Genomic DNA, 19,572 nt, shown 5'->3' on the forward strand with positions numbered 1-19,572 from the left:
TAGGAAGTGCGCCCTCTATACTAAAAAAACTTTAATCAATGGTAAGCATCGCCCCTTGTTAGATATAGTTCTATAAGAGCTGCATACCAGCGACGGGGGGAAAAGTTGTGTTACTGGTACTCTGTCAGTGTCAGTTCGGTCATATGTAAATGAGGGAGAACAGCACACCAGCCAAAGTTTATCGTTGCCAGATAACGCAGCGGACACCTGCATCTGACGGTCGCAGTGATTCTGATGATGATACAGGGCTTCAAATTCAGCTTGTGACCTGCAAATCTAAGCGAACTGACAAGTTCAAGATGGAAAATTATAAAGTAAGTGTGTTTTGGGTTTGACATTAGGTATAAAAATCGTGTTGCTGGTAAGTGCTGGATCGATCGTCATGCATGATGCGTGCGGCACGGGCAGAACTTGAAAGGGACGTAAATATTTTGTTCTGCAACCAAGTACAGTCACATACCATAATGTGCATGTTCATGATGTTGTTAAACATGTTAAAAGGAGTGGTTTTCAAACTTAATTTTCGTTTTCCAAATAATCCTCCAGAGTTCAGACTCATGAATCAGAAAAAGAAGGTGCAATTTATATCAATGAAAAGCAGTCCTGACTTAACGTGTGATATGCAAAGCTTGGCTAGGTAATGGCTCAGTTTTCAGAGGCTATAGGCCCTACTTGGTTGTAGAAGATAAATTTGCAGACGGGACTGGCAATACATCCAGCCACCAGCCCGGATTAGTGGGTGTATTTTGCACTGCATTATGGGACAGTGCGCTACAAAAAAAATCATTTAGTGCAAACACTCCCAGAACGCAACAAAAACTTCACTGCGTATTTCCAATCTAATCATACCGACACTATCGCTCACTATTTGTCTTTTGGAATTTCTGCATTCAACAGTTTACACATTTAAAATGAAAAGGATCAAATCCGTTCAAAATTTTTCAAAATGTTTGAATAGTGGTAGCTTTACCTGATCCATCTCCCAGTTAAATTTGATGAGTTTAAGGATTTCTGTTTGTGCTTTTAATATTCGCTTAAGTGAACTGTTTTTGACAATGAGGATTTTGAACAAATTTTACTTGTTTGTACTTTATTCTTTTGTAATCCTTGGATTTGTTTTCTATTTGACAGTTGCTGGAACGGTTGGGGAAAGGTGCCCAAGGATCTGTGTTTAAGGTCCAGAACAATATTGACAAGTGCACATACGTCTTGAAGAAAGTGAGTGAACATCTGCATTTGTTTATGATATGAGTCACTAACAAATAACACTTGAATATGAAAGAACTATTTGATACTTAACAGTGAAATTTATCACTTTGTTAATTTGCATCTTTTCTTCATTTGTGGTTGAACGCAGGTGGAGTGCACAGATGAAGCCGAGGCGAACAAAGCATTCAAAGAGGTAGGTTGTTTCCATTTATCACAACATTTACAATATTTATCTGTAATGCATTATTTTTTTATTAAAACCACCTGTGATTTTTTGAAATATTTCTATTGTAGCAGGTGGTCTCATTTGTATAAATATTTTTTTGAATGTTAAAAGAAGTATAGATTATTACATTGTGCCCCCAGCTCATAAAGTATTCCCTTTAAGAAAAAGAAGTGTGTCCTACTTTTTTTCCGGCAACACAGTTGAAGTAATTATAATTAGGCAGTGGCTACTGAACCGATACCGGTCTCCGATTTTGCGAGGCTATGCAACTGGCAGCAATAACGTCCATGCGTCAGATCTTGATGACATTTAGAATAACGTTATAAGGTAACAATTTTCGGTAGCTATCGACGCGCCTCGTTGATCTAGTGAATAGCAGTGGTATCTGTGGATCATCAGGTCGTTGGTTCAAAATTTTCATTTCCCCCCCCCCCCAAAAAAATCCGCAATTCATACTTCTCAATGAAATGAAATTTCAGTTTTTTGCTTCATGGTTTTGAAGGACTTTGCCCGGCTGCGTGCCACTGCATTCAGTCCAGGGTGGATTGATCGCGCGAGATCTCACGTGACGTCAAGGTCTGCCGGCTACATAGCCTCGCGAAATTGACAACCGGCACCAGATTCGTAGCCACTGCCTTAAAATTGTGAACGATTGGATTAACAATGTCCATAAAGATTGCCAAGTGTCCATTTATATACCATCAAACAGTATCCAAATACTGCCAAACAGTATAAAGCTATACTATTTAGAAAAGTGCAGTCAGTGTACTTTTTGTATGTTGGTTGATGATTGATTGATTTGATCAGTAATTTATAGCAACGCCAGTTCAAATGTGTGAAGTTGTAGGTTTTGTGTGATGTGGATAAGGCTTAAAGATTTTTTTTAGAATTAATAGAATTATCTTGCAGGCAGCTGAATTTAAATCAAATTTAGACGAGTAAACATCAAATTAGTGCGTGAACGTCACTTAATTGTAGGAAGTTTTTTTTTGCTGCCGGGCAGGCATGCACATGGTACTAGAATATCTAACTTAATTAATATAAGTACCTTGTGTAAACTTTGTAAGATTATCAAATCATTCTTGGCAACGCTCTGTCTCAAAATTCATCAAAATACCCACATTGTACATATTTCTGTATGATGTACATGTATTTCAGTACATGTATACATTTGGTATAATGTACATATCACGATTTATATCTGAGGCCTTTCTAAATTTTTCATTCTAGATGTATCTTTTGATCATGTTGATAGTTCATACTGCCGCGGCATACTGAATATCTGCATCACTTAAAAACTTAATGAGAATAAAATCTTTCGAAAAGGTACCTATTTCTTTATCTACACAATACCCTCTAAGTTACTACCCTTCAAGCCTTAATAATCAGGTCTAATAAGTATTGAGTGGGACGAGAAGAAAAAAATCAATACACTGAGCACATTTATTGTGGTGTTTCAGAGCGTAAATAATGCTTGTCTGGAGTAGGGTTTGTGATTAGATCTCCACGAATGCAAACATTGACACTTCTCTGGTCGTATACATGTTGGTTCTATCCCTTACATATTGAGGTTGGCAAAGCATTTGGGGAAATGTTGTAATTAACCTTGCAATCACCTTGGAGCAGATGAAAGAAAACAAGCTCTCTAATGAAATGGTGGACTTGTGTACATAAACTATTCATGCACGTTTTTTATTCTGTTGTATTCTTTTGTAACATTCTTTCATATTTTTCTTTCCCAAAATGTTGGTTGTAAATAACTCAGTCTAAAAGATTCATTCAAATGAAAATAACAATTAACAGCATATACAGTTTGCAGTGTAGTTTATAAAAACACATCAATCCTGAAAAAAAGTGCCAAATAAAAATCCAACTTTGTGTTAACTACACACGTTGAAAAAAAACCCCATGACCCAGAATTTCTTTAAACTTTGCAAACAAGAACATGGAATATATTTTAGGTGGGATAATCTTGGTCTGACTTTTTCAAAGGATTATCCCTCCGGGCTCTTACAGAGAATTTAGGTGCGACTCCTCATGTGAAAAAAACAAACAGACAAAACCATGTTGATGGAAATGGGAAACCTTACAAAATCGTTTGGCGCGATGAATACATAGGCCCTACATGAATAGTCACACACTTCAAAGCTGCAGTGTTTGTGCTTTACATGCACTTTGACTTTATTTTCTGGCCGTTAATAAAATGATCCAACGTTGGTGAATGAAAACATGGAAACTGTGTGGGAAATGTGCTCAGTATCACTAAGTACCTGTCTGCCCATTGTAGATCAAACACATGTGCATGGCCAAGGAGAAGTTGTAAGGGTTTCATTGTATTTATGGGCCCAAGTATGTCTGTAGATCTTGCCAAAAATAAACTGACTATTAGTATCGACAGATTTATGTCGAAGAAAAGTGCCAAATTGTACCCGGTGGGGTTCTCCTAAATGGATAGCTAAGCTGTTATGATTTTAAAAATTGTGAATTATATGCAGTCTCCAAATTCAGTGAACCTTGGTTAAAATCAACAGTATGAACGTTTTTATTAATCTTAATATTAGGAGCCAATTTTGCCACCTATTTCGTCCTGTGAAAAGCTATCTACATCAGAGTATCATATTGCCTTGCTTATTATGTGATTTTGTGTGGCATTTGTGTCATATCACGTATTAGTTCCTTCAATCTTCACTGCTAGTTCAATATCAGATGGACTTGGACCAGGAATGGCTGCCATTCATTTCAGCAAACACCAAAGGTCAATTTAGTTGTTCCAAAGAAATGTCCGCTTTAGTATGTGTGAAATAGGAGCCGTATAGCCCAATTAAACACTGACCTTTATTGTTCAAGCAACCGAGGCGGTTTTCTTTGAAACGTTTGAACAAAAGTTTCTTTTTAGTTATGAAGTTGCTGAGATACTTTTGGCATTGTTATCCATTCCTAATCATGTACAAATTCTGCCACTAACAAAGCCTCTGCTATTAGTTACTTTTATTGTAGTAAAAATGTATTCCGAAGGCAAAGATCTTGACGCCTTGACGGTACATTTTGTTCAAAAACTCACTGCAACCCAGTCTCCTGACGATGACTAGAGCAAGCTAGTCGAGAGACCAAAGACAAGTTCATTTAGAACTTACAGCAGGACTGTTCTTATCAGAACAAAAAAACCTACTTAGCGAAGTTGATAATAAGCAGGACAAGTTCTTTTTAGAACTAAATATCTTCTAAGCAGTAGTTATTACCACATGGTGTTATCGCAAACCGAAACGATATCACTGCAACCCAGTTTCTGCTGGGGAGGGTTTTGAAGGATTGGTTGCCTTAGCAACGTTAACTTGTTGTTGTTGTCAAAAAGAAAGGCTTTCTCTATGTTGTTATTGAGATACTCTGTGGCATTTAGAAAGATATTGAACTATGTGCGGTACGTGCCAAACAACCTGAAAGCTTCTTTTGTACCTAAAGGTTATAGGTTTCCCAGCCATTGTCAGCAAAGCTTTTATTTCCTCCCACAATAACCCCCCAGTAAATTTCCCAGATCCAACTTAAGAATTACATATAACTATATTTGAATCAATGCAACAATAGATGCAAAGACATACATGTACACGGGAGAATATCTGCCAGTTTATAAAGTGCATTATCTCAGCACCGTCCCAGATTTATTCGCACTTTTAAGTCTCTGAATGGATTTTTTTTTACAGCTGTTAAGCATCAGTGGGCATGGCAAGTTTTAAATGCCACATTGATAGCGCACACAGATTAAACAGACAAATAAGAACCAACCAGAAATTCAGTCAAGCTTTTCAGCGGTCCCACATCGAGGGAAATGGCATGTAAGCACTAAGAGCATGCCTGGTATCGTCAAGAGCAGGGCACCGGGGCACTTCAGCGGTTGCTATGAATGGGCGAAGCAAGTGTATTGACACAGCCACACACATAGATTATACACTTGTGCTTAGGCTGTTTGGCAATGGAACACATCCTGTAGACCTGGCTGCAGTGGTCTTGTATCAGCATTGATGCACATAATAAAAAAAATTAAAAATCAATAGAAATACAATACAAATCTTGTTGAAAAAATAAAAATAGCAATACAATACATGATTCTTAAAAAAAATAAGTGTTAGGAGCACATTACAAGATTCTTTAGAAAAAAAATAATTAAGAAAACCCCCCTTTTTATATTGGCATACTACCCTGGTGTATAAAAGAAATGTTAGACAGTACATGTGTATTTGATGTGTTCTAAACAAAAATTAAATTTAGACATTGATCATATACAGACACGTACATGTAAGGTTGGTTTTAGATTTTCATTGAGTTTGAGGACTGGAAATCTGAGTGACTTCAGATTTTGCAAATTTTCAGTTTCCATGTAATTGGGGATCATTTAAATGAGTCTTAATTCATTAAATGGGATGTTATGGGCTGGGGAGTAATTTTCTTTTACTGTTACCACACGTACAACAGTACTTCTATCAGATACATGTAGGCCTACTTATCAATTTTATTGGGTACATCTCAATACAAGTACATGTACATATGGTAAAGTACAAGTATGCTGTTTTGATGTTTCCATGATCGTTTGCCTGCTACTGCTCTAAATGTTTTAATACCTATCGCCACATTGCTCTGTGCTGTCTACTTTAAGCATGAAAAAAATAGAGATGAGTCCATTGACAAAAGCAGCTTATTGGGCCTTCTATAAAGCCCCTAGGTCAGTAAGCTTTTCTTATTGTCAGTTAAACCGATCAATAACTCAGGCATGCAGGGTTTTTCCCTGTATTTGTACCCTTAAGCAGATTAATTGAACGCTGATGAATCTTATTCTTTCTGATTCCCCCATCCCCCCCCCCCCCATCTTCCCCATAGGCTATGGCCCTGCAAGATCTGAAGCATCGCTACATCTGCGGCTACAAGGAATTCTTTGTCACATGGGATAAAGAGGTCAGAGAAATACATTCCTTTTTCTTCAGCACCTAAACTTACCCCCCCCTTTTTTCTCCATAAAATTTATGCATAGTATTCTCATCACTATGAATTACCAAACATTAAGATCAGTAACCTAAAAAATCCCCTAATTCTCTGTTGAAGGCATGTAACTTAAACAGTTGTAAAATTGTATGAATTAAATTGATCAATACTTAATTACCTTCAATTCTTTTTTATAAAAACAGAAATCCTCCAAATTCTCAGTAAACTTGTATAAACTTCAACTATGACTATTATTATTATTCAAGGCTTTCTTTTTAATTTTATCCATGTGGGAGGAAAACCCAGAAGAATATTCTGAGAAAAACCCACTGAATAAGGTAGGGACTGAAAACCCAGTCCACATATTGGCCCAGGCAGGAATCGAACCCAGGTCACAGTGGTGGAAGGCAAGGAAAGTTACACTACGCCAACCGGACTCCCCCATAACTTTTACATTTTACTTTTGCAGGAGTCAGCCTTGTATGTCTGCATTGTCATGCAGTTTTACAAGATGGGGGATTTGGACAAAGCCCTGAACATCAAACGCAAACAACAAGTGAAAGTGGAGGAAGTAGTGAGTATTATATACGTACCTGTGTACAGTGAAGGCACTAATGATGTTCCTATTCACTAGCTGTGATAAATGCTCAGTGCTGGTGCATCAGGCATGTGATTAGATGCTTAAAACTCGTTACAAGTATTCATGTCGTTAGATACTTCAATGGTTATTGTTTTGGTTATGGGTTTGTAAACCCCCCCCCCCCTTGAGCCAATTATGGGCTTAGATGAGCTCCTTAAGTAGGCACAATGAGAAGTTTAAGCACCAAATTCGTCTGATGTAAGTAAAGGGTACACAATATTATTAGATTTAATTCTATTTTGGTGTGGGCAGCATTGTCACTGTGGATTGTAACTATGAAATTATTTGGAAGTGGGGTGAAATTTCTTTCCTTATTTAAGGTTTTTTGTCGGGATTCTTTCCTGGTTTCAGGATTTTTTGTTGGGATTTTTTCCAGGTTTCAGGATTTTTTTTCGGATTTTTTGTCTTTTTTCCCCCTGGTTTTAGGACTTTTTGTCAGGATTTTTTTTTCTGTTTTCAGGTTTTTTGTCAGGATTTTTTTCCTGCTTTCAGGACGTTTCGTTGAGATTTTTTTTCTGTTTACAGGAGTATTTTTGTCAGGATTTCTCCTGATGTCAGGATTTTAAAGAAACTCTTTTGAAATCTGGAAGTCCTGAGGTTTTACTGTAGAGGTGTTTTTTACCTAAACAAGAAATGGGTATTGTTAGGCTTGCCTTTAGACAAATGCAAACTTACATCATAGACCCTCTGTTAATCTGGGGCCTTCTACTACCCTGAAACCCTTGGCTAATAATTTCGTGGATTTGTCATTTTCCCCAAATCCCTGTTGGAAATATTACTGTTTTTCATGGTCTTGTGATATCCCACTACATTTATGTTTCTGCCATGTTTCGAAAGTTCATGCAATTAAGTGAAAAGCGCAGCAATAATCTTTCTGGATGGCTTTATTAATTTGTAGTGTTTGTGAATTTCATTTGTAGGTTTTGAAGAAATGGATTGGCCAGATGCTGGAGGCATTGGTTTTTGTGCACAATAAACAAGTCATCCACAGGTAAACTCTAAACTATTTATTTTTTATTATTTCTCAAATAACAAGAAATGATCTTTGGAGAAATCTATTCTTTTTTCAAGCTCATTTGTTTAATAAATTTGTTGGGATAGACATTTTGAATTTGAAAGTAGAATCTAAAATAATATGGACAATTCCAACATGGATGGCAAACACAAAAATATTTAAAATCGGAGAGAATTTGGTCAAAAGCTTTGCTACTGCTATAAGAGTTGAATAATTATTGTTACTGTTTATCGCAGGGATCTCAAGCCTAGTAACGTCTTTATGACTGAAAACCTGGATGTCAGCATAGGGGACTTTGGAGTGGCCACGGTCATGGGGGATGCACGCACAAAGACGAGAACCACAGTGGGTAAGGATGGACTCTCAGCCTGGGAGGCCGTGGTTCGAATCTCACCCAACAATATAAAACAGTGGTACACCCACCACAAGAGTATTATCTCTTGTCACTGATTGCGATCGATACCCATTGCTTTTGAAAATAAGAATGTGATTGGAAACGTCAAGAAGTTTGATGGTTTGATGGAAGTCATGAGTTTTGCTCACAGGTTGTAAGAAAGTACTACAGCGGTAAATATACTACAGTTAAAGAAGTAAATCTTAGTTTTTAAAATTGACACATCCAAGATACAGATTTTACTTGATGTGTAAAGCTGAGCTGGATGAAAAATTATTAGCGTCTTAAGGGGCAGAAAGTTAATGATGTACCAACCCTATCCACTGTTCTTTTGGCCATCATGTGATCATTTTTTTCCGTCATTGAAGGAATTTTTTTTTAATTTTGTCTGATGTCAGGATCCATGATATGGATGGCCCCTGAGGTGTTGGAGAGACCGTATGATGAGCGCAGCGACGTGTGGTCTCTGGGATGCGTTATACTGGAGATGGCAACTTGCAGATTCTTAGATGTGAGTGTTTCACATGCAATCCAATTGTTGTTTAAAATGGCAACCCATTTACTCTTATGCGTGACCAGAGAGGGCGGTATAATTGTTTTCAAGTTCACAGGGCATGCAGAAAATAATGTTTGGTGCCCCATTTCAAACAAGCTCTGGCCAAGTTCGGGCAAGGACCATTAGTCGACTAGTGGTTGATTTGTGACGTACCTTACGCCTGCGCACTGATAGCAACGTGCGAACGTCCCTAGTCAAACGCTGGTCAAAATGTCATCGCAAAACTTCTGGATCCTGGCTCTCTGCTAGCGTTATGAATGCGCGCGGCTATTGGTTACCAGCAAAGCAACCAACCCCAGTAGGCTGGTTCCAAATAGTCGACTAGCGTAGTCAACCACCGTCGACTAGACAGAGTTCGGGCAAACGTTAGTTAACCATTGGTCAACTATAGTCATTGCGCGAACTTGGCCTCTGTTTTCCTACTTTACGTTTATGGTGTGTTTGTCTAATGTTTTCTTCTAAACTTAACAACTTACTTTAGCTAAAATGAAGTTACCAATTTGTAAATAATTGTGTTTGCCAAACTGTTTGTTGTTAACAGCGTGCCCAGGTGAATGCTGTCTTGTTTGACATGAAACAGTCCATTAACTTACTGGAGGAAATCTTAGAGAAAGTACAGGAGGTAAGAAAACAGACAAGTAGAGAAGTTCCTTTTGAAATATATTTAGATGTAAAAACATGCACTTAGCATTTGCTAGCAGTAAACTGAGCACATAATTTAAAAATGCCTGGTGGCTGATATTTGAATTGTGATTTTGTTATATAGGATTACTCTACAAACCTGGCACAGCTTATCCGCGCAATGCTCCGCAAAAACTTCCAGCAACGACCAACGACAGTGTGAGTAACGAAGCTATTTAGATTTCATTTTTTTGAGTGCCATTCAGGGGAGGTGGGGGGGGTTCAATATTTGGACCCATAGGACTCAAGTAGATTTTTTTGGGAGGGGGGGGGGGAAAGCAGAATTTAGCAAATGGTAAATTTATTTCCATTACAATGTGAGTATATAAGATGGAATTTTGCGTCGGGGTGATGTAAATCAAATTAGGCCTTTGCCCTTCACCGACATTTAAACACTGTATACTCAGTGTGTTACCTCCCGAGTGAAAGTTGGAAAAAATCACTCGGGTGGGAGTATAGTTTGCACTAGCTTGTTAATCGAATAAGTATTCATTTTTACTTCATTTTTTTTGTAAATTTTTGGTCCAGTGAGCTGGTGGATATTCCCTACATCAAGGAATGTTTGGCACTCTGCCAGTCCCACATTGTGGAAAAAAAGAAAGCCCAACAGCAAGATGCATGTAAGTAATCAATGAATTGAATTATTAATTGATCACTAACGGGCAGGTTGGAATCCATCAGTGCTTACATTATAAGCATAAGCTATATTATAAGCTAATTATAAGCAAACTAAAATTGAAACCAGATTTTGGGCTTATCCTTTCTAAAACTTCCCTGAAGTTCATCACAACTTTATGTGTGTGTTTTCTTCATAGTGGCTGTACCTAAAGGCACAGACGTTCCTGGCACCATAGGTAAGTTAGTTGAGCAGCATTGTTCAGGGGTGACAATAGGTTATTGTTTCAGGGTTTTTTTAACGGAAAAAGCTGAAATTAAAAAAATAGAGTAAACTTTGTGTTTTATCAAATTTTATCATCATTTATGAAAATAAAAAATGTATTTATAGCCTGTGTTTCTGTGTACTGACTGTATTCAAATTGCAATTTTGTTTTAAATATTTGGCAATACATAAAGAATACCATCCACTTGACCATAAACACTTTTACCACAAAGTTCATTTAACATTTTTGGTCCAGAATTTATGAAGAAGAATAAGGACAACGTAGTCACCATGGCCAACGCTTTGACCCACCTCAATACCTTCAAAAGTAAGTCTATGCCGACTTTGTTTTTAGACCGAGGATTACTATGGTGCTATTTAGTGAGGCTTATGCGTGATGGGAGAGTTATGAACTGTCAGTTGCAGGTACCCCGCTATTGATGCAAACGTGGTTTGCCAGGGGTGGTGTTTTGGTTAGGTAGTAGGACTAGTTTTGCACAATTTCCAGGGAAGTTTGTTGTGGGTAATTACGATCAGTCAAACAGGAATTCATCCAGATTTTGAGGAATGTGAAGAATTGTTTTTAAGCCCTTCAGTATCATAAAGAATCATTGTCTGTAAGGCCAAAAAAGACGGAAGTTCCGGAATTGATGCGGCAACGCGTTTTTTTTTTTTTTTTTTTTTTTTTCAAGCTTGAATTGTACAGACAAATTGAGTACTATTTTGCTTTTTTGTGTCCTCATTATACATTGGTGTCCTCCATAGTTTGCCTTGGTGCCCTTTATCATTTGCCTTGGTGCAATTTCCCCATTCCTTGGTGATTCTTGGTACAAAAATTTGAGGAGGTGCGGCAACAGAGGGCGCTGTTGTAGCTTCCGTGTTAATTTGAAGAAAAAAAAAGGTTGACGCGCATGATTAAAATCGACGCGTGCGCTGACCAGACTCTTGGCCTAACTCTGGGTTTTTTGGGTAGACATTTTGTAGTGCAGTGTCCAGAAGTAGAGTACCAACTATCTTGGGTAATTTTTGTGAGCTATTGAGTGGGTTCTGACATAGAATTTGGAACGAGCTCACCTCGTTTGTTGGAAGCCTAGTTTGTAATATGTGTAACACTTGAGGGCGCACTTTAAGTACACTATAAGTGAATCACTACGAGTGTGGATCACACATTACAAATTTCGTCCCTAGTTTGATTTCTGGTTCTTGTTACCTGAAATGTTTGATTATTTGCCGACAGCCCCAGCGCTTGCCAATGAGGCCAAGACGCTGGTGATGAGTCTGATGCGAGACCATATCAATAATGTGAATGTACAGATACAGGCTTGTCGTCTGCTACTCACGCTGGCATCAGCAGGTAAGATGTCTACTAAGTCAATTCCATTCAATCTCATATATTGGTCTGTTGAAAGGAAAAGTGTCTCATTACCTGCAATATATAGATTGATAAATACTTAAGTTCAATATATTTCAGTTAATTCAATGGACGAACAGAAATATAATCAAAATATACCATAACAATTACATATAAGCATATCAAAATAAGAAAAGAGGCATAATGTCATGGAAATAAAGACTGTTCTAGCTTGGCAGATGAGAAAATTGCTTGTTATTCTACACATATTTTTTCAAAGGACAAATCTGTGATGGCCCTGTAGCCAAATATCTTTCTCAAGACATACTCTGACTGTCTGCCAAATGCCATGCTTGTATCATCAAAGGCACACTTCCCCACTATAGCCTTAGAATACCCTCTCCCTACAGACTTCATCCAGACTTACATCTACTCCCATATATCTAATCACAGTCTATTGCTAAGCGCCAAAAAAATATTTGCTTACCAAAAAAACAAGGTACCAGCCAAATGCAGCTACACCAAGGAGTGAGTGATCATAAGTGAATGATTAATTGTGGTGTGGATTTTTTTTTTTTTCCCCAGCTGACCCAGAGGAAGATGGTGACGACGTTCTGTTCTCAAGCAAACTCATCAAGAACATTACACTGAGCATGAAAGTGAGTACCGAAGTTCTGAAAACTCGACTTCTAAGAAGCTCAGATGTAGATGCTTGCAGGAAACTTTGTAGGGTTGATTGAGTCGTTTTACAAATCATCATTTTTTCTCTTATGTGCCCTGACTATACATCTAACGTGAATGTTGGGCCACTTCCTTGAATGGTGTTTATTTTTGTCTCTTATGGTTTTTTTTATAGTCTCATGGAGCTTCCAAGGAACTTCAGAGTGTGGCTTGTTTACTTCTTAAATCGCTGGCGATGAATGGTAAGTCTTCACTGTTATTAAAGTGCAAAAAAAAGAAAGAAAAAGTAATGCACCATGACAGCTTGTGTGTCTCGTCTTTGGAAATGACGTAGTTTTCCCTTAGCAACCGTTATTATTCTTTTTCTTTTGAAAGTTGCTGTAAACAAATTTCAGAATGACATATGTGTTATGTAAAGCATCGTAAGCCTCGCCTGGTTGCAATGTGATATTTATGTGGGGAAAAGAATGGTGTGAGAACATGTGCTGTGCAGATAAACTATTTTCCCTGATTGGTAAGATCTCTTTAACTTGGTATGAATGTCTAATTTTTGTTAATTTTTTCAGAGCAAGCAGCCGGCACTATCGGAACGCTAGGAGGAATCCAAGACATCCTAGCGGCCATGAGGGGATTCCCCAACAATGCTGAAATCTGCGCCAATGCCTGCAGCGCCCTCTCTTGTCTGACGATACACGGTGAGGACTGACAGGCAATCCCACACTCCCCAATCACACTAGGACTATTTCTTAATATTGGACTTTTGCTCTTCAACTCGGTGATTTTTAAAAGCACTGTAAGGACTCGGTGTGCGTGACCAGGAGCTGACTTTTCATGACCTCCCATGTGACCTCTGGGAGGGACACATGGCATGCGCATACACTCTTGTTTTACTATACTCTCGAGGACAATGCTTTGTGTTTCCCTTTGTCCCTGTAATATAACACTCTCCCATGGACTAAGCACACAAACTTACTACAGAGGACTGTTTCCAACAAAAGACCCAACGCCTGAGGACTGAAAGGATCTGTTGTTCTCCCTCTGTGTGTCTGTCCTCGGTGGTTATGTAGAACACGTACACACTTGTCGGTGTTCATATGGCGCGATGTGTGTACTATTAATATTCAGTATGTGCACAACCCGTATCGTCTTCATATGAGCGCCAGGCATACAGCAGCAATGTACTTGAGTCCCTCCTGACTCTCTCTCTGTAACCAAGCGAGGGGGCTATTGTGCATGGAGTCTATAGTGTTGCTGTGTTAGAGCATGCGAGAACAAATAAACATGCTTGGTGGGGCTTCAAGTTGCATTCCTCGTGCTATTTTTTTTTTTTTTCATCACAAAAAATAGATTCCTTTTCTAAATTGCTTCTCTTTTTTTCTTCTAAGAAATACAAAAGTTTTTCACTTTTGAATGAGATATCGAAAAAAAAACTCGGCCAGTGTGTAGTTGTTTAATTATTACTTTACAATTGTGAATTATTGGCTGCCTGACAATCATTTTGTTCTTGCAGGTAGGCTGGTTCCCGCCACATAATCACTTTCACTAAGGTATGGACTGGGAGCCAGTCTGCTTGCAAAGTGGATCTGTTTGTGCCCAAAACAAAAACCTTTTGTCAGAGGGTTGCAGACATCCAGAAAAAGGGAAAAGGGAGGTTTTTGGGGGATTGGAATAAGACAAACAAGTTGAAAATTTATTAATAGAAAAGTGATCGAAGTTGTTAAAAAGCATGGGGAACATGGCTATAAAGCCAAGACTTTCATCATAACCACTGCTTTTCTGTTAACACAATCTTATTTATCCATATTTCAGAGAATAATCTGACCATCATACGCGAGGAGAGCGGAGTGAAGGATCTAATGAACGCAATGGGGACCCACATGAGTGCAGCTAGCGTCATAGACTCTGCCTGCACTGCTATGTGGGGACTCTCATTAGAAGGTATGTCACGTGATAGCCTGGATTTTTTGTCTGAATAAAATTAGGGAGGTTTGGAGGCACTATCCTGCTGCATTTTTTTGTGGGGTGCTGTGGTCCAATGGTTGCTGTGTTCGACTCGTGTGCCGTAGTGGGTACGTGGGTTCGAATCCTGACCGTGGGAACATGGTGCTTGTGCTCTTGAGCAAGGCACTTTACCATTATTGCTTTGTCCTTCGGATGGGACGTTAAGCCGTAGGTCCCGTGTGTTGTGTAATTGACGTTAAAGAACCCGGTAACACTTTTTGCTAAGAGAAGGGGTTTGCCCCAGTTTTTCTGGTAGTGGCTGCAATATGGGCCGCAGCACCTAGCAAAAAGGTGCTGCATAATGGGTCTCATATGTTCATATACTTCATTTACCATGTTTACCTGCCCGTCGATGCATTCTCCCCTAGCGTTTTGTATCCTTTGGAATAGGCGTTGTATAAATACGATTATTATTCTTATTGTTATTATTGTCTCTCAGAGAGGTTATTTCCTGGTCCATCTGCTCACTTTTGACATGATGTGACCACCACTACCAGACATTTGAAGAGGTTTAGGCTCAGAGACCTAGCAGAATTGTAGTCGAGTCATCACACGTCAGTCATTATTGGTCCTGTTTGAAGTCAAATGTCAAGTTATTCAAATGAACTGTGATAAACCAATCTTGCTACTCTTTGCTACTATCTGAACAGATGAAAACATTGAGACAATGGGTGAGCACAACGCAGCAGAACTGTTCCTCAAGGCTATCCAAACACACATCAAGGTAAGTGACAATAAAGACCAAAACATTCACCGTCAATGTGTAATTGTGTGTACTGAACTAATATGAGTCATACATCTGCAAAAAGCCACAGTCCCTGTAACACAGAAGAACTTTTTTAGTTCAGTTAGGCAATTGGAAACAAAACAAGGAAATGTCAGTCATAAATTAGCTTATTACCAGACACATGTCTTTGCAGACAAAAATAGTCTTCATTTATCTCCAGATATTGCTATTTCCAGAAAAGTATCTTTGAAATATGTTTGCCCCCAAACTTCATAAAAGGACACACGACCGATCCACATTGCACCCCTGTTTAGATTTGACCAGATAGGCCTACACCAGAAGTGAAAGGAGCCATGCCGGTTCCCTATACGCCATTTAACTTTCTTTAACCCTCCTACGCAAACATACATTCTGTGCCAAGTTGTCCTTTCAGTCAAAATCAATCAAGTGACCGTTTTCAACAGTTAAGAGCTCCCAGCCTACATGAAGCAGGATTGACTGGCTGTGACTGTTTATAAAACTCGATACAGCTATGCTTTGACTGTAGGTGATTGATAAGCCAGCTGTGCCTACCACTTGCCTGCTTTTGTCGGTTGACTGAGTTTGACTAGTCACAGTGCTAGCTTGAAATATGATCTGACTGTTGGTGACAAGCCTGTGTAATTGGCATGACAGAGGAGGGGGATTGATTTTTTTTGGGGGGGGCTGTCTGTAGCTGTTCAGCCAGCAGGAGGGTTAAAATAAGGGGTGTTTTAGGTGCAAGACTTTGTGTGAAGTGATGTGATTTGATATCCACAGGAAATGTAGTTGAGAATTGGTTAGTGCAATGAAATAAGTCTGGCAAATCAATTTGATGCTATCCCCAATGTTTTCCGACAGAACCCTGACGTTGTGAAGAACGCTTGCATGGCCCTAGCCAGCCTGGTCAGTGAGTCTGAGGAGAGTGCTTACGCTGCCATGAGCGAGAACGAACAAAATAAGACGGGTATCGAAATAGTGACGCAAGCATACAAGCAGCATCATGATGACCCCGATGTGGCCGAAAACGTCTGCTGTTTCTACATGGAGATGTCTGAAATCGGTAGATTAATACGAAAGCAAGCCCATAAAAGTGTGGTGTACTCTTGTGGTCTGTCCCAACTAAAGAGCAAGTTGAATCAAGAAATATGGTTCATCTAACTCGGACTAAAGGAGGTCAAAACCCACACTCAACTATGGTTGGACTAGTTTAGTATAATTTGTTGTATGCCTGGCAGAAGGGCGTATGCGCTTACCCCCTTACGCGCGAACGCGTAATCACCAAATTGTTCCCGGCAAAAGGGCATATGCAGAAAACTGTCAATATTTTAATGGATTTAAACAAAATTCTTCGGAAATTAACACAAATTGATTCATACATGTGTGAAATTAAAAAGAAATTACGATTTATAATACGCATGGGAGAACATTTGATCATAAAACGCGTAGGGGAACAGTGGAGCCTACCAATGCGATTTTCGTGAAAGTGATTTTTCGTGTCAGAATGCTCATACGCTTTTCTTCCGGACACTCGGTGAATTGTAAATTCGTTAATACTTGCTCCTGGATGCACACAATTCAACATGATCCTCAATGTAGCATGCTGTAAAGGTAAAGGTAAAGGTACCCATAGCCATTACTGGCCGTAGGGGCAGTGGGATGTTAGAGGTCTACTGTGTCTTGGGCGCGGCATATAAGTGGCGGGGCCCAGTCCTCTCCTCTCGCCGTCTTACCTTCCCTGAACGAATCAGGCACCCATTTTACTGTTGGGTCGTCAGAGAGAGTTTTCCAGTTTTTGGTCCGAATGGGATTTGAACCGCCAACCTTCCACTTCGTACCTCCACGCTCTAACCGCTTGGCTACGAGGCCCCCCTAAGCATGCATGCTGTGTAAATGCTAAAACTAGTGGTAGAATTCATTTACCCACAAATGCTCTTCCGTGTTAGAAGTGCCCTTTGAATTAATGAGAATTATGCAATTGTAAATTCATATAGCTGATCTGAAATCTGAATTTTTCTCTCAACTTTCATCCTGCGTACAGACGATGGTCTGATAGCTCTACAGAAGCTCAACGTGGCCAGTGTCCTGAAAAGTATCAAGACAAAGTTTGCTGACAACGAGGTGATTATGTGTTTTTGTTGATGAGGCTGTTATGCTTTCATGATCATTCATGTAGATGACGCTTTCTCTGTGCAAATGAGATTCTTCTCACAAAAATCTGTGTATGATGGGAGCAAACATAAAAGTCTTGTGCCCAGACTTACATCTGTGTAAAGCCCTGTGTGGGTCCTCCTGACACACAACAATCAGATTTTGTTGCAATTTTGAACATAAATTGTAGAAGGATAGGATTTGAAATTGACATTCGGATAAGTTTGACATGAAAGATCGATATAAGAAGCAGAAGCCTTGAGAAAATTAGTAACTATTTTATGCATTGTATTGGAGTACGGAACTGTAAAACACTAAATCTCTAAACTCTGTGTTTGTATTCCTCAGGAGATCATGTGCAACGTCTTGGATGTCCTGGGCAAGCTGGGGGAAGGGGGCGGGGGAGCACCGGGGTCACGCCCCCAATCTGCCAGAGACAAAAAACGTGGGAAGTGAAGCTTCCAATTCTAAACTTGCATTCCTAAATCAATTTGTATAAAGAAATAATGCAAACAAGTCATACAACGCCGTCCTAGAAATCTTCTATAGTATATCAATAACCGTCCAAGCATCCAGATGTAAGATCACTGAAGCGTGCCCAACTCCCTAGTGTGTGAAAAATTATATTAAAATTGGACGATTCAAAACTGTTAGGGTTGTTATTTACAAAAGTGGCATTCCTACCATGGTAAGCACCAATTAACAATTAATGGTATTATTACTTATCCCTGTTCTTGACAATCTAATTATTGTGGCTAGCTTAGTCGAATTTTGTAGAGATCTGCTGCGCAGAAAAGCTCGATTGCTTAGCATATTTACTCAACATGCACAAATCAGGGCCCAATTTCATAGCCCTGCTTAACAGCTGCTATTATGCTAACTGATTCTTCATCTATTTCATAGAGACCGTTAAGCAGTAAGCACAGCAAAAGCACGCAAAAACACGCTTAAGCCCAAAGGAAAAAGATGCTTAACTCAGTGACGTAACAGTAGAAATCTCCATGCGTGCGCAAACGTTAGCACATCCACGCCATGAAATAGTGCTTAAGCAGCAGCATGATTTTCTGCTTTAGTAAGCACAACTTTTCTGCTAACTGTTAAGCAGCGCTATGAAATTGGGCCCAGCTGAGACTCGGTTACAAATAGTAACCATCCTTTACATCTTTTGCTGGTAATTTGTTTTCCCCAAAATAAAACTCCCCAGTGCTTGGCCCATTTGCGTGCTTAATATGAAATTTGGCCTCCGTTTGTACACTACACTTTTTATTATGTTCTTATTTTGTATATAATTTATGTTAGGGTCAAGATAGAACACATTATGGTACGTTACACTAACATTTAGCGCATTTTAGCTGAGATGATGATTGACAGGTTTAAACAAGCATTGCTAGAACTGAGAAATCTTAAGCTTCCTAGTTAAGTATTTTCTGAGAGAACCTTTTTTTTTTTAAATAAACATCCAACTGATTAAAGTAGTCAACACACATTCCTCTAATATATTATTAAAAAGATATGCAAACTGATTTTTTTCGTTTTTACTTAAATTACTGGTCAGAGTTTATTGAGGCGCATTGATGTGCACAGATGCCTTTGGAGACGAACAATTCAGGTCTTTAGCGGCCATAATTTTAAGAGGTCGTCAGGTTTTTTTTAGAGGCCTATTTTGCCATTTTCCATTGTTCTTAAGGTTTTGCTGTATTTGTATTTGTTATCAGCTTATTCTTTTTCACATGGGAGGGGAGGATGGGGCTGAATGACCCATTGAACCACAGTCGTCAATCTGTTAGACTTTGAAAGAAAAAAAAGGTTCACACCGAAATACGCCTCCCTGATTTTTCCCTAAAGAAGAAAAATGTCATTTATACAAAAACAAATAAGGAAGCCGTGCACAATTCTAGACCCGCACGTATTCAAAAAAATTGTGGTGGACCAAACCACACGGAGTCATCTGCGTAAATTCTGCTGAGGATAGTGAATATCTCCCTCCCCCCCCCCCCCCACAATTTTCGACTGGGGGATGGGCCATTGGTTCATTTCTGTGTTGAGAAACCCAAAACTGCCGATTTTCAAC

The 19,572-nt window shown here is 39.1% G+C and overlaps 1 protein-coding gene across 1 annotated transcript; it reads left to right on the top strand.

Moving 5' to 3' along the window:
• The first annotated feature begins 134 nt into the window (after positions 1-134).
• On the top strand, positions 135-19,309 carry LOC119734251 (serine/threonine kinase-like domain-containing protein STKLD1). The gene is made up of 22 exons (XM_038207626.1): positions 135-314; positions 1,132-1,218; positions 1,358-1,402; positions 6,305-6,379; positions 6,876-6,980; positions 7,967-8,037; positions 8,298-8,410; positions 8,854-8,966; positions 9,553-9,633; positions 9,778-9,851; positions 10,221-10,312; positions 10,508-10,546; positions 10,829-10,900; positions 11,810-11,926; positions 12,509-12,582; positions 12,780-12,846; positions 13,171-13,299; positions 14,414-14,542; positions 15,256-15,329; positions 16,212-16,413; positions 17,392-17,471; positions 17,850-19,309. The coding sequence occupies exons 1-22, from the start codon at positions 150-152 to the stop codon at positions 17,955-17,957; spliced, it is 2,112 nt and encodes a 703-aa protein (XP_038063554.1). The 5' UTR covers positions 135-149; the 3' UTR covers positions 17,958-19,309.
• The last annotated feature ends 263 nt before the right edge of the window (positions 19,310-19,572 follow it).

The sequence above is a fragment of the Patiria miniata genome, unplaced genomic scaffold, assembly GCF_015706575.1.
Source record: "Patiria miniata isolate m_02_andy unplaced genomic scaffold, ASM1570657v1 HiC_scaffold_27, whole genome shotgun sequence".
Classification (NCBI taxonomy): domain Eukaryota; kingdom Metazoa; phylum Echinodermata; class Asteroidea; order Valvatida; family Asterinidae; genus Patiria; species Patiria miniata.

Coding starts and splice junctions, on each gene's coding strand:
- LOC119734251 (XM_038207626.1), top strand. CDS start 150: ATGAGGGAGAACAGCACACCAGCCAAAGTTTATCGTTGCCAGATAACG. Junction 1,403..6,304: donor CGAACAAAGCATTCAAAGAG/GTAGGTTGTTTC, acceptor TCTTCCCCATAG/GCTATGGCCCTGCAAGATCT. Junction 16,414..17,391: donor CATGGAGATGTCTGAAATCG/GTAGATTAATAC, acceptor TCCTGCGTACAG/ACGATGGTCTGATAGCTCTA.